This window comes from Pholis gunnellus (genome assembly GCF_910591455.1).
Source record: "Pholis gunnellus genome assembly, chromosome: 17".
Lineage (NCBI taxonomy): Eukaryota > Metazoa > Chordata > Actinopteri > Perciformes > Pholidae > Pholis > Pholis gunnellus.
In genome coordinates this window covers 2217545-2241342 of record NC_136544.1, presented here as the reverse complement: position 1 = coordinate 2241342, position 23798 = coordinate 2217545, and the positions used below count along the sequence as shown (strand labels likewise).

At 41.4% G+C, this 23798-nt stretch overlaps 1 protein-coding gene across 1 annotated transcript in view; it reads right to left on the bottom strand.

Annotated features, from left to right (window-relative positions):
* The window catches only part of rbfox1 (RNA binding fox-1 homolog 1), a gene marked incomplete at both ends in the record, with an annotated part of 134933 nt that overhangs the window by 9587 nt on the left and 101548 nt on the right, over positions 1–23798 (bottom strand). The window contains 4 exons of the mRNA XM_079177368.1: positions 5923–5987; positions 9464–9503; positions 19226–19358; positions 23573–23626. Of these exons, the coding sequence (XP_079033494.1) occupies positions 5923–5987; positions 9464–9503; positions 19226–19358; positions 23573–23626 (292 nt within the window). The remainder of the gene's footprint in view (positions 1–5922; positions 5988–9463; positions 9504–19225; positions 19359–23572; positions 23627–23798) is intronic.

The following is a 23798-nucleotide window of genomic DNA, read 5'->3' as shown; positions in this document are numbered from 1 at the left end:
TATTCTAAGTGAGCAGCCATGCTTTAGCCAACCAGTCCTCCCCCTTTTCCCTTCCTCCCCTCTGTGTAGTAGTGCAGTCATGATAAGGGCCAATCAGGGGCCAGAGCCTGTGCCCATAATTGAACTGATTTGCATAGCGACCCAGTGGTTGAAGCGATTAGAAGTTAATCCCGATTAGTTTTGGACATTGCTATTCACCATGCAGCCCCCCCAACACTCACACTCAGCCCAGCACTGCATTTGACCTATCTTATCTCACAGCACAGAGCCCTAACCCATCAGCAGTGTGTGTGTGTGTGTGTGTGTGTGTGTGTGTGTGTGTGTGTGTGTGTGTGTGTGAGTGTGTGTGTGACAGTGTGAATTTGAGAGAGTGTGTGGTAAGCTGCAAGTACAACACAAATTCAAATGCAATTTGAGTCAAATGCATTTTTTAAATGACCCTGAGGTGAGAAGATAAACCTGGAAACAACATTTTCAACAGGTCTACAAAATGGTTGGGAGCCTGTTCAAATGCACAAGGTGTTCCAATTGAGTGAAGAAAGAAATGTTTCAAAAATGTACACAGTTATGCAACTATAATATTAACTGATGACCTAAAACTGCATTTTTCTTGGCCATTTTGCTGAATAATAAACTATATGCTTTTATTCTGAAGGAATTTCTTCTTCCTGAAACGAGAGGATCTTCCATTTCTTAGCAGTTCTGAGGGACTGAACTTAGGCACAATGATGCTTTGAGCCCACATGCTCGCCATGACAATGTTAGCACGCTGATGTTGTACAGGGATAATGTTTACCATGTTCATCATCTACTACTATCTAATTTGATAATTTGCACAAAAGTACAGCTGAGGCTAATGGGTCATTTAATCCAGTTCTCATTCCCACGGCATCAAATACACGGTCTTTGTCACGCCCCTCGGCCTCTGATACAGACGCTCAAAGCATCCTTTAGTGTCTGTACAGACACATCACGCTTTCAACTAACTCCAATGTAAATCCATCCATGTAGCGATCGACTACCAGGTTAATTCAACATAGACAACTGATTACAGGCGATGCTGACCTTGTTGTCTTTACTTGCAGCTGTTGTGCTGTTAAAGTCTGCATTATTACAGAGGAAGCAGCTGTTATTGGAGCGATTAGTGAGCAGCGTGTCCAGCGGTGTTATCAGACCTACGGAGCGGACGTCTGAAGTCACGGTTAGCGGCTTTAGGGAGGGTGATGGACACAAAACGGAGGACTTTCCTGTCCTTATTAATGCTTATCTTGTTCTGCACAAATATTGTGAAGTCTGCAGATAAAATGTAAAGGAACAAAAGCAGTAAATGCTCTCCAGTAGGACAGAGACTTCAGACACCAGCAGACAATGAAACTGAGGAAACGAGTGAGAGACGTGTGCTGACCACATTTATGGATCATAATCTAGTAAACGTGTATGTGTAAGTGTTGATTTTAAAGTAAATTTGATGTGAGAGAGATATAGAGCAAGACCTGCAGCGCTGTAACTAACGTTAAGTCTGAAAAATTAAACTTCTAAAACTTTCCACGAAATGTGTCTGTTTGAGTTCACAGAGGATCAAACACGACCTTTCATTATTAAAGACTACTTTATTTTATTGTCGTATTTTGTTTATCTAAGCAACCAATCTACTTCCTGTTTACATCGACCATCATGCCCAGTGTACGGGAATAGTCACGTGATATTCATTTTCAGGCGTTTTAGTCTGGACGGAGATCATTTCGAAAACGATGCTGAAACGCTGTGTGGACGGAGATCGTTTTAGTTTTAAAACGAAGTTTAACTCCCTTAAACTGGATGAGTTTTATGCTTCACGAAGTGAAGTTAAGTTTCCAAACATTAGGAGGATGGCACAGAGGATGCTGGTGTTGTTTGACTCTACCTATGTGTGTGAGCAGACGTTCAGCGTGATGAACATCAACAAATCACGTCACAGATCCCAGTTAACTGATGAAAATGGTGGATTGCGCTCTCTGGGTTGGGAGGGAGTCACTGCCCCAAGCGAGGGAGTTCAAATATGTCAGCTTTTGATTTACCAGTTCATCTACATTCCGACCCTTTAGGTAATGAGATCGCGGATGCAAGCAGCCGAAATGAGCTTTCTTCGTAGGGTGGCTGGGCTCAGCCTTAGAGATGGGGTGAGGAGCCAAGACATCCAAAGGGAGATCGGAGGCCACTGATCCTTTGCATCGAAAGGGGCCAGCTGAAGTGGTTTGGGCGTCTGATCAGGATGCGTCCTGGACGCCTCCCTTTCAAAGTTTTCCAGGCACTTCCAACTGGTAGGAGGCCCTAGGATAGACCCAAAACCGGCTGAAGAGATTACATATCTCGTCTGGGAACGCCTCAGGGTTCCCCAGCAGGAGTTGGAAAGCATTGCTGGGGTGAGGGACGCCTGGAACAACCTCCTAAGCCTGTTGCCCCCGTGACCCGGCCATGGATAAACAGAAGCTAATGGATGGATCAACGCTAATGTGCTAACACACACAGACTGTTCCCTCACTGTTGCTGCCGTTTAAAGTGTGAAGAATAAAGATAATCCCAAAGCTCTCCTCCTGCCAGTAAACAATTCCAAAATCTCCGGCTCACATCGTTGCTGTCAAACTTTAAAAAAATGTTTTCCTCTCTGCTGCTGTCAGTTGTCATTTCAGCTTAAATCAGATGCGACCCTCCTCCACCCCAGTCACCTCCAGTCAGCATCACAGTCAAGCTCATTCATCAGCTGATTGCAGCAACTCCCTTCACCACCACCACCAGCACCAGTGACTGGACTCCAGGGGGATTCTGCCTTATCTGACCTCAGAATCACTACCCCTCTGTTATCCTACTTCAGACTTTGCACTGTTCAAACTCTATGCATGTGTAATGAATTATTGTTCAATTATAATGAAGTCTCTCCTGATGGAAGTGACCTTATTACAAAAACAGAAGAAAAAAAATTGAAATATAGTATTTTAAGCAACTTTCATTTTTTGCTGATTTTGGCAGTCCCTTTGGACCAAAGTGGTAGTTTTTCAGAGCACCAGAATCCAAAACAAAAAAATGTACTGCAGCAGGGGACTGACAGTTTGCTCCATGCAGTCCTGGTTCTGGTTTTTTCATGCCTCCCTTCCCTCCAGCGGGCCTGGGTCTCCTTCATTTCAATGAAGCCGGCGTCGCCGATGACAAGCTTTTAGAATAATTATATAGAAATAACCAATCTTCTCGCTGATGGTCTCGTTTAATGATGTAGGTCATATAGAGGCATCAAATTCATTTGAGAATGTTTCATAACCAGTTAAACGTCCCTCACAGTAACTTTAATTTCAGGGTACTGGAAAGTCTCTGTTCTAGTTAAGGGCCAATAAGTCTGTGCTCGACCATTTGCATGTGTCTAGTAATTTGTGAATGCTCACAATGTGCTTGCATGAGCATATCTGCATGCATCTGAGTGACTGCATTGCATGTGTATTGGTTTGTACATCACATGAGCCAGACTGGGTCTAGTCTAGGCCAGAAAGCAGCTGTTGGTGCTTCCCATCTGTGACCCTTGTTGCATGAACATGACCAACATGGTGCCAGTGTGGCCCCACACAGATGGGTACATCAGAGCCACACAGCTACACAAGCAAGCCCTCAATGCCACACCATACCTGGGTGGAACATCAGAACAGTGCTGAGGGCCTCTTTAAAGCTCCATTAATTGATTGTTTTGCTACTTGGGGGCGGCAGAATCTGATTTATTAGCAACTTCTAAAATAATCGGCTCCACAGGCTAAACAGCTCTGCAGAGCTATTTAGCCTCTTTTAAGGTTTGTGAGCAACTTCATACAATGATCATCACATGCTCATTGATTGATGGTCAGAGGTGAGCTCTGCTGCAGCTGTTAACCCCAACCTAACTTCAGGAAATGCCTCTCTAGTTATTGCTTATTACTTAGTATTCTTCATGTCATTTAGATTGATGTCCTTATAATTGTGTGACATAAACGGCGTTAAGAAGAGACGATCGGTGGTATAACCTTGTTTTATGCCCATGCATCAGTTTTCCATGTCTCTTCTGAATACAAGTAGTGAGGCAGTGGAATAAATCTTCTCCACTTCTAATCTTGGCTCCTCTTTAAGCCTGCCTTGGCTAATAAAGCCAGTGTCATCCCTTATAAGCATGATAGCTTATTTTCAAGTGAAACTACTATGTACCTCCTTCGTCTGCTAACATATTAGCTGCTCTATTGTCTAGAGCCCCAGCCCTCTCTGTAATCATTTTACATCACGCCTCCTGAATCAGATGGATGGTATTTCTGCCATCCCAGATTATTAATTCTAACCAAGCCTGCAAAAAAAAACTGAAGTGAGGCAGAAGATGAATAATGAATGTTCTCTGCAATTATAAACTCAAATTTCACACCAGTGCTTACTAATTTAACACAAATTATTCATTGTGTTATGAATAAATCTATTCTTAGTAAATTGGGGCGGGACATATGGGAGATAAACCACTATTTCAACCCCAGGCCCTTTCCAAATGTTCATGGAGCATATCTTCACAACCACATGTCTCTATGTGTTCATTCATCTTTTATACGGTGAAGGCTCAGAGAAAGGAAATCCTGCAGTGCAATCCAAAGGAACGGTATCAAACTATGTGAGGATTCTAAACTTCGTTTTCTTGGAGAGTTTCTCAGGGATTGATACAATGATTCGACTCCATGGTCTCCATGAGTTTTGAGCCAGTGGTGCTGTTGCACTTGGTACTACTATTATGAGGTGGAACTGCTGTAACTGTACAGATACATGTGAACGGCTCCCTAAATAACCAGTGTTTGTACCTAACCCCATGACCAAAAAAGTATAGACCCTTATGATGCAGACCTTTGTTTGATAGTGAGGCGTAGCTAAAGAGCCTGCAGCTAGTTATAGTTGTCTTTTCTTGAGATTAAGATCTATTTCACAACTCGTTGGGATTTTAAAACTCCCGTCCCAGCTTTGTGAACCCCTTTTGTTGCCTAGCTATGTAAACAGCAGGAATTCTGGGACCCCGGATCAATATGTCATCAATCATCATATTGCAAATCAAGACCTGCTTGTTATATCTTACTGTTTTATGTTATTGTCTGTATATTTTGTTACACATATGGTCATCTAAAGGCACGGTCACACATGCGCAAATGCAGGTGAAAGCTCATCGACTGGCGAGGCTATATTCACGTTCATGTTCACTAAAGTTGAACTCCATGCTAACTTGCTCCTCCACCGAAGGTCCTGCACCTCTATGGAAACAGCACCTCTCCTGTTTACCGCCTGCACTTTAGTCCAAGTTTCTTGGAGATTTTGTCACGTGACTGTTGGTCTCAGCTGATTTCCTGTCAATCATGGATTCAGTTGTGCTGAGGATCTCAGGATTTATTGTTTTTCTCAAGATCTGGATCAAGCAAACAGTTTATTTTGGGATGAATTTGAAATTACTAGTAGAATAAAGTGATTTTTATGAAAAAAAGAAATCACTGTTTTAAGCTTTGATTTGGTTGCTTTTCATGACAGAAGCGTTCGTCACACATGATGTGTTCAAGGACAATTGGAGAGTTGAAAACCTGACAGTAATGTCTGTTTTCACAGCTTCTTGCTATGATATCTCTGGTTTGATGTCTCTGTTGTATAAATGTAATTAAACTAGTTTTTAAATAACGTTTTGCTGTGGCTCGGATGTAGTTGACTTCATTTATTTGTGAAGTGTTTCTCGGACTTTTCCTTTTCTGAGTTTTTGATTTAACTTTTAATTTAAATAAATAAGTTGCATTCCAAAGGTAACTGCTGTGCAACTAGAGCCAGTGTAGCCTTGTTTAAATTAAACTATAGTGTTCCCATTTATGAGGGATGATACCTTGAATTTAAAACATAATAATAATGAGTATTCCTATATCTTACCTGTCACTGTATGCAGCAGCTGTGGCAGCAGTAGGCTGGGCATATCTGTAGGCAGCGTAACCACCCTGGAAACACACACACACACACACACACATACCAAAATACAAAGAAGATTAAGAATTGAGTTTTGAATATTCTTCTGTATAACAGTTCTCTTTTGTACTGGCACACTTTGACACTGACACAATGAGACAGACATATACAAAAACCTTTAAGGTGCAGTTGGAAACTTAGTCCATTAAACAATCTGTGAAACAATCAGGTTCCTCTGCCTCCTCTCAGAGCTCCTAATGACATTAGAAAGATTCCACCTGAAGAAAAACAACCAATCAGAGCTGAGGAGTCTCTAAGGCAGCTGCGTAACGTTACTTTTTCTTTCACATGGGACATGAGCGTGCGAAACCTGACTTCCTCCTTTGCTCCCGCCATAACTACGGCCATGTACAGCGTCATAGTTTAACAGAGGCCCACTGACCAGGTTGGGAGGGACAATGTGCGTTTCTGTGTCCTTATGCTGTCTATGTGTCGATTAATCGATGAATTTGCCGTACACTAAACTTTCTCTGCCACCACAGGTAAGACTTCAAGAATAGCAACATCTGTTTATTGTTTCCATCCAGCTCTTTTGTGTTGTGGTGGAGTTTTGGTCTTGTTTTACTTGTTGTTTTATTGAGATATTGGCTGTTATATTACAGCTGTTGGCTGTAAAAAGAACATGGCTGAGAACTCCTGCCTTAATTTATCATAAAACAAAAGCAATGTTTCTCTCTTCAGGGCTCGGTGACAACTCCAGCACCTCTCACATCATTTCCCCTTCCACCCTTCTGTGCCCTACATCTGAGACCGTGTGTCTGTCCTGACATGAACAATGGATTATGACCACTACCAACTGAGGAGGCGAGTAAGTGACACTTAGTGTGTGTTGATGGGCCGTGGCAGAAAGATGAACAGGTTGGCCTGTGTTAGTCACCAGCCACTGTGGACTGTCATCCTGACTGAGTGACTAATGGCAACCCTACAGCTCTGTATGCAGGCAATAGTTGGTGTGTGTGTGTGTGTGTGTGTGTGTGTGTGTGTGTGTGTGTGTGTGTGTGTGTGCCACACACATAATCTCACAGAGTGGACATTTCAATCCATCACAATTGCTGATTCACTGAAGGAAGACGGGCCAGTGAGGTCTGTCCATTTGCTACTCAAATGATGGAGTCTTTCTTTAAGTCCGATGTGAAATCATCGGGAATGCTTCAGACAGACCAAACTGCACCTCCCACGTTGTGAAAGTGAAAATGAAAGTTAACACTGTGGATTGAAAAAAATACACTTCGTGCAAGAAAACTACTTGCTTAGCTTTAGAAAAGATACACATTTATGTAAGAAAAGAACAGTAAAATAAGAGTTAAACTATTGGATTCTTGTATTCTTATCTGTGAATATATATTTTTGTTGATATATATTTGTTTAACATTTTTTTAAGGGGTTAACAGCTAACTCACATCTCCCTAAACTCAGTTCACCAACACATTGCTGTGACGCTGCTGCTCGCACACATTCACCAACGTACTAACGTATGGAAATTGAGAAAAAAAACAGCAACAGCCTCCTTCAAAATAAAACCAAAGCAGTTGTATTCCGTGCATGATGTACACTTATTTACGTTTTATTCCTAATTTCCCATGATTTACACTTTGCTATTTTTTACCATCGCTGTTAAACCACCATCAAGAAAACGTAAGACTTCCTGCAGACGTTTCTCCTTATGCATGAAACATATTTGAGTTTGTATTCTCCAAGGAGCAGGAATTAGAAATAAAAGTCTGTCAGCAATGTAAGCTTGTTTCAGACTATTACAGAATTTGCGGTGTTTCTATTTTCCAATGCTGTGAACCTCTCTGGAATGGCTGAGCTCTTCTTCTCTCTTATTTATCTTATCTACCACATTGTCAGCAAACAGAAGCACAGGGTCAGGGCTCTGGACCTCTTTGCTAATGAATATTAAATGTTCTGACTGCAGCATGGCAGTCAGTCCTTGTGGCAGGGGCATGGGGCTAATGGGTGGGCAGGGAGCTATCTAAGGACCTCCTCCTCTCACACACACACACACACACACACACACACACACACACACACACTAACTATGTCTGTGCTTGTGCTTCTATTGTTCAAGATGTTCACAGCTTTGGCGCTGCAGAATAAGGCTAAAATATTGTCACACACCATAAAAATACATCTTTACAACACATTCATTGAACAGAATACACACTTGTATTTACAGTCACCATGATTAAATCTATTTATCTAAAGATTCACACAGTCTGTGGTTTCTTGCCAGCTGTCCTTTCTGTATTTGTCAGTTTAAACTGTTACTTTCATCCTGAATTATGTGTGTGACTTCTTCGTACTTATCTAACATAATAGTTTTCTCTTTGTTTGTAAAATATGCCGCTCAGCTAACAGCACACTGGTCCATGTTTGTGAAGGCCCTCACAGACCCTGGTTGATTTAACAAGTTGATAACCAGCTTCTTAGAAGTGCTTAGCAGGAACGTGGTTGTCAGGGTTAGTTAAGCTAGATGCCCTAACGATACCCGGGGTGTGTTGAGTTGTCTTTGTAGGACCCTGGAGACAGGAGCAGGTTAATTTTAAGGACCAGCTTTAGACCCAATGATTTGGTTATAAGTTTCATGTTCAGGTTATTTTATTTGTAGCCGTAGGTAGACTTGGTTTGCAGTAGAAGGTGAGGCCTCGCCTTTTATAATAAAACTTGGCCATTATATTTTGGTCTGAAATATCAAACCTTATGCATAAAGTGACAAAAATGATGCTTCAGAGAAGGCTTTGTTTATTAGTTGTGGTTCTAAAATTAGTCATAATGGGAAAATAAATACTAGTGTGAAAATAAACTGATTGTAGCTGTGAAGCAATTCAACTGTGTTGCTATTTTGTCAAAGCGAGTTCAAAGGTTGTTTTAATTTGTTTCTTAAATGTCTGTAAATGATCCTAAAACTAATCCTATCCATTTCATGTATGCAGTAATATTAAATTATTATATTTATTTATTATATACCAGTAATTCAGTGCACGATCAACATGAGAGAGGATTTGGCACATTGAAAATGGAGTCTGAACATTTTCTCTCGTTCTATTCATTTAATAATCAAGAATTGATTCTGAATCAAATCAAGGCACCAAAAATCAATATCAAATCAAATTGTGAGATTCCTACAGAAGATATTTTTGCACTTTTAAAGTCTCATCATGTTCTCCCTTTGTTGGTAGCTGCACCCGTAGAAACAGCTTGGTTTGACTCTTGGTCAGAGTGCAGTTGTGCCTTGCTCACAGAGCCTGTAGCTGTTCGTCGTCTCGTTCCTCGGGCCATGATCTGAAGTGCAGGCTAAGTCCAGCTAGCTGCTCCCCAGCTGAAGGTGAAGCCATGTATGTATGGAGGGTTGGAGGCTTGCATGTGTGCATGTGTGCAGCAACAGGGCAGAAACCAGGGAGGTGGCAGTGTAGCATGCAATGTCATACCAGTAAATAATACTTACATAAATATCTGCACCATAAAATCCATCCTGGTAAACAACACTGCAGAGGATGCAAACACAAACAAACAGACAAACAAACACACAATAAAACAAAAACATCCAATATTAGTGCATGTTGACATGCAGGCGCTGGACTACCAACCAACCTCCATCTCCACAATCAGTCCAAAAACAACCCAAAATAAAGACATCGGAGGGAAACAGCAGGCAGCCCTCTCTGCTCTCTAATGGCTGGGTAAGGAGGCTGGGAAGGTCCAAAAACATTCTCTCACAAGGGTTCACTGATATTATACAATAAGTTCCAATCAGCAGCATCACATTTGTCCTGATGTTTGTATCTAAACATTGATATAAAGATTTTTTTCTAGCACGATCACAACTGCATGCAAGGCACTGGAGAGGAATAGCAAAACAAATATTTCTACATACCAATTTATATTTCACCTTACATCTTTATAACTCATCTACAAAAGCATTTGGCTTTCATGTATTTGTTAACACTGTATTTAGTCCATTTAGTTAAGTTAGTTTAACTGCTAGTTTAAAATACGTCTAGTCCATTTTGCTTATGATATGTACATTTTTCAGGGATTATATATTAAAGTACATCAAGAGTACAGACCTTTTTTAATGCAGAATACGCAAAGCTTGAACTAGTGTTATTGAGTCTGTTATTGAGTTTGGGACAATTGGGACAACAGTGTTTTTTGCTGACATCAGCAGTTCATCTGGGACCTGTAGGCTGTTCTCATACACTCTTCAGAGCTTTACCTACAAAAGCCATGAAATCAATTTGTAAGTAATCCAAATAATTGTGAGCCATCCAGGTGACGTAGCAAAGTTTGCAAAGTAAGGAGGTTGTGGTGAACGGGTGGGTCTAAAAACACAGGACTTTGATCCAGGAGACCGCTGAACGTTAATAAACGTTAACATTGACTTATTTCTGACGGTAATTCTGTACTTAGGTAACGCCACTTCTGAGTTATTTTAACCAAATTGTTGACTTATTTATTATTGGGGTTATGAGGGTTACTTTAAAAGTATTTCGATATAATTACTTGTTACCTATAATATAGAAATAAATCATTAATCATAAAAGTAATGTCGTCTGATTACCTTTCGTTACTTTTGGATGAGCTCAATAGAGTACTGCATGTATCACATATTTTCTATTCATTAGATTTTGGATTATTATAGAACATAATCTCTTTGGCAAACAAACATTTATGATACTTACACGTTTTGTTCTGTAATATATTCTTCACAAAGGAATAACAACAAACTATTTTTTAATATGTCTAATTTATACACTTGATAGCAAACCCCCTTTTTTAAGACACTTAAAAGCTTAAATCCACTAGAGGGGTGTTTACTGACGTATTTTATTTTGTAGAACAAAACTTTGAAGTTTCTTCAGCTTGTGTTAAAAACAGACCTTATTCAGACATCTAAACAAAAGCACGTTAACAAATCCACAGATTTCGAGACAAGGGGTTTTAGTTTTTTCTGGGTTTTAGGACTCATTCCTTCAGCACCCTCCAACAAAAACCTTGCAAATATAGACAAATGCTTCTTTATTATTTTGTATATAAAGCAGTCAACAGCACAGGGCAAGTTGAACTTGGAGCAGCAGCAGTACCAATATAAACTATATGATGTATGTCATATTTTATGATGTCATCACTCTTTAAAAGGAAAAAATATGATTTTGTGTTATTGTGGTTATATAAATATTAGAGCTGTGAAAAATAACGCGTTAACACGTTATGATTAAATTACAGGATTAATTAGTTGTTTTTTTTTAACGCATTTAGCGTATGCCAGAATGAGCTTCCAATATACCCACAATTGACCGTTCGCCCCCTTAGTTACTGTTGCTACGTCGACAAAACTCCAAGGACTGTCAACCCAAAAGCATGGCGAGGACGGGGACCAGCGCTACATCTGTCAGTGTCAGTGATACTTTTTGGAGTAATATCTCCGCGATATTCTCCGGATCAAGGCAAAAGGGACTGCAATATGCAGTGGAAGGATATATCCAAAACATTAAGATCACGAAGGTGACACAACAATAATCGAAGCAAAAGCATACAGGTCTCAATCCAAACATCTCTAATGCAGTCAGACGTTAGCTGCTATCCAAACAAACACATGTAACAGACTGTCTCATGTTTGTCCTTTCTGGTGTTGAAGATATGTCCCATCAGCGTTGCCGTAGAGAGGGGGCAATTCCCGCCTCTAGGAAAAGGGGCGTAAACGTAAACGGGAAGACGTTATCGTTTCACCGTAGCACTACCAGCCTAAAGTACCATCTCTACGAGACGCATGTGTTGGTCGGTGAGGGGAGTTTAAGTGGAATGCGCCAAACCACCCTCACTGAACAACGTAGTTCCCTCACTAAGTCTGCCTGTGACAAATTGACTAGCACAGTTGCCAAATGGATTGCAAAAAGCTGTAGACCGATTAATATTGTTGAGGACGAGGGGAAGTTTTGCAAGTGGTAACGGGGGACTCGAGCATCAAAGCACCGCAAAGACGCACAATAATGACAAAAATCGGTAATATGTGATTAATCATGATTAATCGACAGAAACCTGTGATTAATTTGATTAAAATTTGTAATCATTTCACAGCCCTAATAAATATAATATATGGCGTCACTAGATTGCTGTTAGACTGCACTGTTAATAAAGGGGCAGGCCTCCCCCATTGTGTTTTTGACCGCAGTGTAAATTGTGTTTTTGAAAAGCTAACAAATATGGATTGAAGCAGAATATTTTGGTAGATAAAGAAAATGTATCATTTTCAATAGATGTTGACTTTTGGACTGAGACATTTACAGAGACGAGGAGCCGCATCGCTTACTGTGAGAAAGAGAAAGAGAAGATGGAAGTTGGACTTTGCATTCAATGTTTTTGAAAGTTATTAATAATAACAATTTCACCATCAACATTACAAATGTAGTTTGAACCATTTGGTACAGATGTACAAATTCCCCAGTTTGTCCAGTGTGTTTGTGCGGTACAAGGCATTTCAGACAGTTCTCTCATTTCTTATGAACTGTCTTTTCACACTGGGATGCCTGACAAAGTTATCCTCTTCAGAATCCTCACTTCAACTCCACAAAGTCTTTTGTTCGACCCTTCTTGTCACCTCGCCTTGAAGGCTGCTATACAAGATGCATCAGGATCTTAATCATTCACACAGTTACATCACACACTCACACCAGAGTAATTTGGGATTCAGTATCTTGCCCGAGGAGACTTTAAATTCACACTTCGACATTGAACCACCGATCTTCCGATTAGTGGATGACCCACTCTACCTCCTGAGCCGATTAAATCCCTATGACATCAACAGTGTAGTTCTCTAAGACTTGCCCCATTCCACCAGACCCAGAGAAGATATTCACTGTTACTTTGTTTAACAGGCCGCTTGGTTACGCTCCATCACAGTTATGAACATCCCCATGCCCTCAAGTGTTGTTCTTGAGAAGCTGCAGCATTTATTCATGGAGAAACTGAAACCTACAGTGGACATTTACTACCACTGAATACGTTTTCAGTTTCCCTGAATAAGGAACTGAATCTGGACTGGAGTCGCATGCTAGGAGGAAAATCGGCCCAGGAAGCGGCAAACATCTTGGAGCAAGTATAATGGAAACAGTTGCGAGGCATACCCCATCTAGAACAACTAAGCTTAATATAACTAAGACAAAAGCTCCATGGATGAACTACAATGCACTTCGAAAAGCCTGAAGGAAATACCATGCATGGATACGTTACTTAAACACGAAAGACGGTCAACACTACCAAGAATACATTCGAGCACGGAACAAGGCCACCCATCCCACTAGAACGGCCAGAAAAGACTTTGAAACAAAACTCGCAAAAGAAGCCCGCTCTAACAACAAAGCTTTTTGGAGCTACATCAACAGCAGGAGAGCCACCAGGCTCAATATTGCAAACCTCCGCAATACAGACGGACAATTCATTAGCGACGACATGGGCAAGGCCGAAATCCTAAATCAGCAGTATGCAAATACATTCACATTCGAGAATGTGACCGCCATTCCTCAACCTGACCCAAAACTACTACACTCCAAGCTTAATCTTTCCATCACACAGGAATTGGTTCTGAAGAAGCTGCGCTCACTTCGACCTGACAAATCAGCAGGCCCAGACCAGATCCATCCCCAGGTCCTGAACGGGCTGGCAGATACCATAGCTCTCCCACTAAGCATTATATACAGTTACCGGGAAGCTCTCAAACTGGACTGAAGTAACTAGCGGTGTCCCACAGGGTTACGTCCTGGGCCCGCTGTTCACCCTCTTCGTCAATGACATTCCCAGTCTCCTCAGCAACTTCATATCCATGTTTGCCGACGATACAAAAATCTACAAAGCCATATTGGACGCCCACAAAACTCAATACACAAGTCTTCAAACTGATCTAGATCTACTCCAGGCCTGGTCAGTTCTGATGCAAATGCACTTCCACCCCGAGAAATGCAAAGTCTTGCACCTCGGACACAACAACCCCATTCTGACCTACACAATGATCAGTGCAGACGGAGTTACACATACCCTCATATCAACAGAAGCAGAGAAAGATCTTGGTGTAGTGATCGACCATAAACTGAGCTTCCAAAAAAACACATTCAAACTCAAGTGAGCAAGGCCAACCGCACACTGGGTGCCATCAAACACACCTTCAAAGCGATGGACAAGACATAATTTTTACACCTCTACAAGGGACTCGTCTGCCCTCATATGGAGTACGCTTCAGTCATATGGTCACCTAAATTCAAACGGGAGAAGGATGCAATTGAACAAGTCCAGCGCCGGGCCACGAGACTGGTACAAGGCACTTCCGATAAGTCCTACCCAGAGTGACTAGTACACCTAGGCCTACCCACACTGGAATACCGCCGACAACAAACAGACATAATCCATTGCTTTAAAATCCTACAGGGCTACAACAGCGTTACATGCAACGGACCATGCTCCACTTGCGGAAATTCCATGCTACGGCCATCACTATCAACCACAACCCGAGGCCACAGTCAGAAACTACAAATACAACATCAAACTGGCATCAGGACACATTTGTTCACAGCCAGAATCAGCATGGCATGGAATACCTTAAAGAAGGACACAGTCGACAGCCCTTCCTTAAATACATTTAAGTCTAGGCTAGTAGCAGATTGGAAGCAGCATCCTCACTTACACTATTACACCTTCTCCTACTCAACGCTGAATCCCCGACTCCCACGTATAGTCTAACAGATATTCAATCGTGACTCATCTTGAAGAGGATCGATTTAAAAACTTGGCACCGGTCTCATTACCCTAATCGGTATACCTATTGACCATACTAAAGATTGGACTAAAGATTGGAACCTTGACTTAGGTGGTACCAAGAAGTTTCCAGGTACTATCCACAACTTTTGCTCATGGAAAAAGAAAATAACCGTTCTAACATGTAATGAAGTGAAGTGAACTGAACCGGTCTGCTTATATCAGGCATGTCCAAAGTCCGGCCCGCGGGCCAATCACGGCCCGAGGTCAGATTTTATACGGCCCGCGCCTTCTGTCTTAAAATGCATTATTTATGGCCCGCCAGCACAGTCAAAACGGAATGAATAAATCATACAAATTCAACATGCAATTCCTCTTTTCACCTCATGGTGGCAGCACCACTCTGTAACTGTCTGGCTTTTTTTAATTGTCTCTGACCCTTCAACTGTCATGGCTACGGCAAGTAAAATAAGGAAAGTCGATACCGAGGGCCGCCGCTTTCATATTTTTTCACCGAAAACCGAAACAACTGTGTCTGCCTTGTTTGTCATGAGACTGTTGCCTTGTTTAAATGATAGAATGTAAAGAGACACTACGAGAAAAAACATGCTAATACTTCAACAAGCTATCAGAGAGCGACCGTGCTAGAAAAGCGAAGCAACTCCAAGATAACTTGGCCACACAGCAGCGGTCTTTTTCGCGGGCCCACGAGTCAAATGCATACCTGCAAACTTGTTGCTTTTCAGCGAAATTAGCCGTTTTGAATGAAAATATATCATCCACGTGATCCGTGATAGATGTTTTCTCTTTAGGGGGGGGGTCATCTGGCCAGCCAGCGTTTCTCAGATTGGATTGAGACGAGGAAAAAAGGTGATGACGTGATCTTCGCAATAAAACATCTTTGACGTGTCGAGTCTTGGCCAATCAGCGTTAAGATGTCTACACCGTCTTTCCCTCCGTTACAGTTCAGACTTGCTCGGTTAAGGATAACGTCCACTGCATGCGGAGCTTTGTTTGTTAACATTCGTCATTATCGCGATTTAGGAGGAAAAAAAACGTAACGTGATGAAACATGCCCGGTTCAGTTCACGCGGTCACTCGTTAACGTTAAACCGGAACACCGGCGGATCTGCTGGCAGGTTGTTTTTTTTAACTCAAAGTAGAATGAGGATGATTTCGTGGTGACAATAACTTTTAAGACCACGATGATGAGGTCCAGATACTGATGAGATGATGAGGTCAAAGAGCTTCAGGGAGAGGACGCTGTTTGTGTAGCGCAGCTTGATGCAGGGCTGAGATGTGAAGGAGCTGGGCCTGGATAAAGGTGGAGCTGGGCCTGGATAAAGGTGGAGGTCTACTCTAAACAGACGTGAGTACAGCTTCCTGCTGTCGCAGTGTTTTAGAAATATTGATAAGGCAGGGTATGCTAAATGCTGCCTCTGCTTACAAGGAGATGAACTACAGTAACAAGGGCTCACGTGCCCTCTCATCACACTCCCAGACACTGTTCACTGTGATGACCACAGCCAGGGTACTTCCGGTCCCAACAGGGCCCTGAAGTAATGATGGAGAGGGTTAAGGTGCCTGTATCTTCATTTCAGCGGGTTGCTAATGCAGAGGTGTGTATAGATCACAGCTATTACTTTACTCTTCATTCTAATTTAAATAATTGAACTGGATTGAATATATTGAGCATATTATTTGCAAAATAGAAGATAGGCCACAATTCTAACAGCTTTACAGTAACAGTGGAAGTTAATACAGTAACGGGGTTCAATGAAAACTAATCACTTTATTTGTACAGTCGATGGTTCTCGCTACTCTTGCTATCTTTGTTTTTAAATGACAAACTTTTGAAAATAAGACCTCGTTCTCAATGGATTTTGTCTACATAAAAGGTTAATAATAATAATAGATTGAAAAAAACTATCCAGCAGTTCAACCAGAGCTGAAATACTGATTAATAACTGAATAATACATTTGTTTTTTGCTTAAAGTAAATGTCTTATCACTTAATTTTCTTCTCAGAGTACACCAGAATGCTACATTTTAAAGATCATATTTAAAATAAAATTATCCTTGCTGTGTCATTGAAAATATAATTATTAAATAATAGTGTATGTATAGGCAACTTGTATTGTTTAAAATAATGTCAGCAGGGACTGTTGGCCCTTGGGCATCTTCACATTATCAAATCTGGCCCTCTTTGAAAAAAGTTTGGACACCCCTGGCTTATATCATTGTGTGTGTTTCTCTATTATTGTCTCCTGATCTGCAGAATCCCTTGTCTAATAATATGAAATCACTGGATGACCATTAGTGCTGAGATTAAACACCTCCCTCTATGTGCACTGTATGCAAGTTTGTGCGTGTGTGTGAGAGAGAAAGCATTCCTCATCGAGCCTCTAATAAAAAGAGCAGGACGCTGCTGTCAGCACTGCATTATGAAAGAGTTCCATTTAACAAGAAGAGCTCCTCAGAGGAACAAGCTTCCCAATTCACCAACCAATAGTCTGCTTTCACTCGTTTGTGCTATCTCTGATAATCAATAACTTCTCAAATGTCAAGGAGGCCCAGAGAGCAGGTTCACTAATTAAAATGTATTGTGTGGAACTGCAGCACAGCTTATAGACTGTCATGTCAGGCCGCCTTAAAGACATGAAGGAACAGTTAATGAACACACACACACAGCACACTAGGTTTCCTTGCAGTGTCACAGCTCTTCGCCACTCGAGACAGTTTTAATAAAAATACATCACGGTCTACATTAATAATTCATCATTCGCCTGCCACTGGGGCAATTAAGCGGTGCTGCAGCGCTAATGAAAGTACAATCTGTAGCACATATCTCTTCATCAAGACCCTGCTCGATTGTTCACCCAAACACCTATCGTCCTCATTCTATGTGACGTTTCCTCACAGTGAGAGTGTTGTTGTGGGTGAAGGTATTATTTATACCCTCCAACAGAAAACCTTTTTCAGAAGCACCTGCACATCTGCTTTAATCTACCTGTGTTGGAAGGAGGGTGTTTTCTATTGGGTTATTTCCATTTCATAAAGCAATAAATAATTGACCATGTGTTCTCAGATAGCAGCCCTCTACTGGCTAGAGAAGCCTTTATTTGAAGCAGGACACATTAGAGACAGGCCTTTATTTCCAGTTAACCCCTGTTTTACGAGAAACGTTTATATTTTACGAAGAAGCTGCTCTTGTTTTAATTTGCTGTTGATTCTGTTTGATGTTAATACAAACTTAACTGTTACTCCATGTTGCCTTTAATTCAGTATAATCAGGCAACAACCTTAGCTTCTTATAAGTAAAGCCAATGTGGAGGTGCCTTAAACATGAACTAACTATATTTAAAAGTGCAGAAGAATAGGGGGATAAATATCCAACTGAATGTACTTCTTCAATTTGCACATTTAAAAAACTAAAACTAAACTAAATATTGTAAAAAAGGTTTTTATTTACGCTCGGCTGAGGTGGAAAAAATGGTATATTGATAAAACAAAATGTGACAAAGTGCAATGGAAGCAGATTTTATGAATTAATAAGTTATAATTAATTAATAATGTTAAATATCACTGAAGCTGAGAGCTGAGAACATGAGTTGTGCTTGGAGCGATGATGAGACCTTATCCTTCCTCACATTATTACATAAAACCAACAGAAATGTCATATTTTCATTATGTTCCATAAATGGAGGTTTGACTGGAGCTCTTTTAAGTAAGTCTTTCTGTTGTGCCCTCTCTTTCAAAAATGGTTTAATAGCACCTGTTTATCTCCATGAACCGAATATTTAGAATAGTGCCTGGAAATTCACATTATATCACGTTTATTTGAGCAATTTTATGAAAATCGGCATTACAATTGAATTTGTAAATCTGTTCCCATCCTTAAATAGACTCTCAGCCAGCCTCCTTAGTGTCCATTTGCTTGCAGTCATAAAGAGCAAAATGAATAAAAAAAGAACCAACAGAATAAATCAAATCAGATCTGACTGCCCACAATACACAGCTATGCATGGCTTGTCTCCAGAGCATTCCGCCATGGAGGATCAGCCAGAGCTGCAGCTTGGGCTGGAAGATGCTTATTGTACTTTGCTTTCTTCTTTATTTATTTTTTGGGGGCAACTGGGTAAATCCCGAAAGTGGTCACAAAGTGGAAGATCTCCCACCATGAAAACAGCCTCTCTCAATGCCACCACAGTGCAAGGCCAAATTGACAATAATGTGCCACGAGTCTGTGCAGAGGCACATGTCTTGAAGCATGCCAGTTGGCTGATTTAGCATGCTGTGGAAGTGGGGGAGTGTGTTATCGCTGTGAGGCGAGGCTGAAATGCACTGCTCCACTGACTCTGAGCTCAGAGATTCAGGACTTGCCATTGGATAAAGGAACAAGAGAAGGAGAGGCCAAAGAGGAAGAAATGACAAGAGGACAAGAGCAATAAAGAATGCTCACCCTCCGTAAGCTGGGATGTGTGGAGGCGGGGCAGCTGCCCTGAATGTGTTGTATACTGTCCGTCCTCGACCTCTTAGGTGGGCTCCTCTGTATGCTGCTGCTGCACTGGCTGTTGGGTAGGGAAAACCTGGTACTGGAGACATAGAACAGAAAAATGATTCACACCTTACCTGATCCATAAAAAGAACACACAATTTCCTTGTAAGGCAGGTTGTTTCAGTCGGTGCATGGTGGAACATGAATAGCTGTACACCTGCAGCGTTGAATTTGAATCTGAATTATGGACAAAAAGTGTTTAGTTTAAAGAGAGTGGCAGTGGAGTGGAGCTATTGCAGTGGTATTGTTATTAACTTATCATTAATCTTAATTGAGGCCGACTGACTCAAAGCTTAATTTGAGAGCTGGGGTGAGTGAAGGTTGAGAAGGAGATCCTGGTGCCATATTCAACCCTAATTATACATCTCTTCAAAAAGGAGATCTAATAAAATGCTAATAGAAACAGTGAATCATTCATGGACCTGATGAAAAATGGAAGGTTTGAGCCAAAGGATAAGAGTTTGTCAAAGAGAGACAAGGAGAGGAGTGAGGCTGGTAATTGTTCCTATTCATCTTCTGTCACCTTGATTCTAGGAGCGAGTGGCCTGGCTACTCTGAAAGTCACATTGATGACTGTTCCAACGCTGCTCCACTCTGCTGTTCATATGGCCTAAATGAAAAGGAGTGGTATATGAAAATACAGAACAACTACTCATAATAACTTAAGAATACTGAGCAATACTGCTGAACTCATTGACAATGTAAACAAATGACTAATCTGTCTGCTACATCAGCAGCAGGGACAGCGCCATGGATTCATCAGTACACAGCACGGTGAGGCGACTGCTATTACAGAGCCATGGACCGGCTCATTCTAACTGGCACACCCCTCAGTCAGATAAAGGATCAATGAGTCAGGCAGACTAGACTAGACTAGACCCTTCTAAATGCCAACTGACTACAGCAATGCATGTTGTAAAAAAACAACTCCAAGTCATGCTTTCAGTCTGATTGTACAAGTTGCTTCCTGGCGCTTTACAGCAGCCCACTGCTCCTAATGCTTGGGATGGATTAAATTCTTAGCTCGAATTTCACGTATGCACCTGTATGACCAAGTTTTAGTCAAGTCGCAAGGCTTCATTGGCAAATTGCAAGTCAATGTATGCTGGGTTTGTACTTCTTCCTTAAGCTATCTCCTATCATTCCTCACACAACTACTTTCCTCTCTTTTCACATGCAGTAGTACACCTTGAATGCCGTTGAGAGACTGAATGTGTGCACAATCATCAGCATTATGGTTCATTGCATGCCTCCTCTGTGTCGCCTTCAAATGTGTCTGTTCAGAACTTCAGACATGCTCGGACTTCACTTCACATCTGGATACTGAGACCGTTAAAATGACCTCTTTCTCAGAAGAAAAGTATTGTGAGGTTAATGATCTTCTAACTTCGACACTAGAAACCACTGTTCACATCCCGTCTCAGCCCAAGTTAGTTCTTCCAACTGTAACTAGAACATCATTTCAATACTAGAATTGGTTTTTAATTTACTACCAATTTTCAACTCCCAAATGTGGGCAAAACCATGACTGTGTGCAAAATCCCACACTAACATGCTATCTAGTACGCTAAAACGGTATGTGAGAGTTTTAGTATGTCTGTAACGTTAGTATGCACCCAATAGTACGATAAATGCATACTATTTCCACTGAAATGTTACAGTAGGCAAACAGTGGAAACTAGGTAATACATAAATATCCCACAATGCAATGTGGTAGTGAGGACAACGTTCAAAACAGGAAGTGGCAGACAGCTCTGTAACATAAAATTAGTTCAGACTTTAGGACTCTCACAAATTATTGTTTGGTCACATGAGATTTCCAACTGGCAAGTAGGCTCTCAGGAAGGGACATGGTAATAACCGCTTAGTGCGTCAGAAAAGAAAATACATATAACCACTGGTGGGCCATCAGGGCCAGCAAAGCCTTATCTGCTGGCCTAAACAGAATCACAAAGTTATAGCTACTTTATAATTTAATCATTTTTCATAAATCCACTACATGTATTCTATTTATTTGACTGTCTTCCTCAGTTGCTCTGCTTCCAGTGCAGCTTGTTTTAAGTAGATTTTATCCAATCAGATTTCACCTCTATGTCTCTAAGTAAGAAGAGAGGCCCGAGGCCTGCTAGGAAGCCTTTGCAGTTTAAGTAAATGGGGACGATATTGTTGATTGTCATAGTCTTCAACCAATCAGATTTTTAGTTTGACATGTTGGGCGTATTCTTTGACGTGTCAAATCTGTATAGGTGGCCTACAAGTACATCAGCATCAACATGCGGCTGGCTCAGCATTAACGTGCGGCGTGATTGGTCAGTGGGCTAGCGTGACTGTTTTGACGCTGAAGCTAGCTAGCAGAAGTTAGTAGTTAGTAGTAAGAGTTCAAGTTGAAAGATATGTAAGAAGTTATGACATTGACATGACATTTTTAGCGTTTTGCTAGGTGTAGCTTTGTTTTTTTAACACTCAATGGCTGAAGGAGGAGGAGAAACGGATTTGGGAGTTACTGGCAATGCCTTTCTGGAGAAGGACATTTCCAGAAAAGCTGGACATCGTAAGAAAGGGTCGGCCAACGTTGACCGACTGGTTCTTGTGAATTTCTTCTTGTCATTGTGTTAATTACATTGATTTTGACTATATGCATTGTCCGTTAGCATCCTGTCATGCGCGTACTCATGTATCTGTTTTCTTTTACAGAGCAAGAATTATGGTCTGGAGAAATGGGGATTGTGTGGCGATTGCTTTAGCCCCGTTTGAATCAGTAGGGAACAGCTAAACGCTACGGGGAGAGTTTGTAGCGTGTTCTGTGACGTTGGGTGGGTTGCCAGTTAGAGCACAGTGGCTCCACCGAAACAACATTATATTTCCCACAATTTAAGCTTTTCCAAATGCACTAGTATTATTCAAATGTGTTGTTCGGTAAGCCTCGTACCGAACGGACCTAATACGAATACGTGTATTGCTACACCCCTAGAACCAAATAATAACCGTAGCTGTGGCGTCATAATGAGGTTATTAGGAGGTGGTTCAACTGTATTAGGACAGCACTGAAGGCCCAGGTATAAAATGCAGGTCCTCCACTGCCTACCACTGTTTATTCACAGAACACGTTGAGTATGTAGTGCATAGTATGCTATTTGCGAGGCAGCCCATGTATTTCTAGACTGAGTTGAGCAGTGGTAGTATTAAGAGTTAGCATAGCCACTGTATCATATCCCATTCCTCTCGAGCACTTTTAAATGTCTGCATCCTGAGAGGCAGACCCTTTTCAGGAGGAAGGTTCATAAAAGTTAGCAAACAAAATCTGACTTTTCTTTTTTTTGTCTGGGAAGGTTGACAAAGAGCTTTGCTGTTGTAATTTGGTGGGTCCTCAACACTGCTTCTCCTCTGCTATCAACACATCCCAACCAATTAACCAACAGGTCCTGGCCTCCATCCTGAATGGCTGCAATCATAACCTATTAATATAACATAATAGCACAAACGATTCAGGAGAAAAGCTTGTACACTCATCAAACATGTGCACATCCATACAAACACACACAGACACACACAGACACATACCCCAATGGCATTTTGGGAATTGGAAAGGTGAAACAAAGGTAAATCAATACAAAGACATTTTGTAATTAAAAGAATGTGGGGGTGAATTAGGCAAACGACAGTCTGGAGGAATAGAAAATATTGATTTTAATTTACAAAATATATTTCACACCTTTTAATGTCCTTGCAGAAATGGACAAATTGATTTCCTTCTCTCTTGTCCTTTGCTTTCCTTCACTCCTCCTCTCCTCTGCCACACTCTTTTATCTGTCTCTCTTCCCCTTATCTCAAAACCCAGGTATTTTTCACCTTAATGGCCGTGGTTAATGACAGGGTGGGGGTGGGCAGTGTGTAAGGTTTGGGGGAGGTGAATGCAGGGATAGTCAAGATTGAAGATGGCATCTGGGTGGCAGTGTGGGTTGCAGAATGTGCGTTTGTTTTGCAGCAGCAATGACAGTCTGTTGTTGCGTTTGTGCGAGTCAGCATAGTTCTCAAGCTATAAACACTCTTTTACTGGCTGCATGTTGCATGGAAGGAAAACAGAGGAGGGAGAGGTGACAAAGGTTAAAATGAAGGGAGTGAGGGCTGGGAGGCGAGGGAGGCAAGGGAGAAAATGAAGATGTCGAAGAAACTGAGGAAAAAAATAAATGAGGAGGAGGAAGATAACGACAAAGGAGATGGTGACAGATGGAGAAGGGCATGTCCTCCTACCTGCATAGAATTCTGGGCTGTAGACAGCGCTGACCACTGGATTTAACTTCCAGCCTGAAACAAAGACAGACAGCAAGAAAGAGAAATAGACAGAGAGGAAGAGACAGAACACGGAGCAGTGGTTTAGTGTGCTTAGTTTATATGAACCTGTAGGTTCTGACTGAACTTTAATCAACCTGGGAATGTATTTACATATTTAGAACACAGTCAGTCACATCAAGATTGA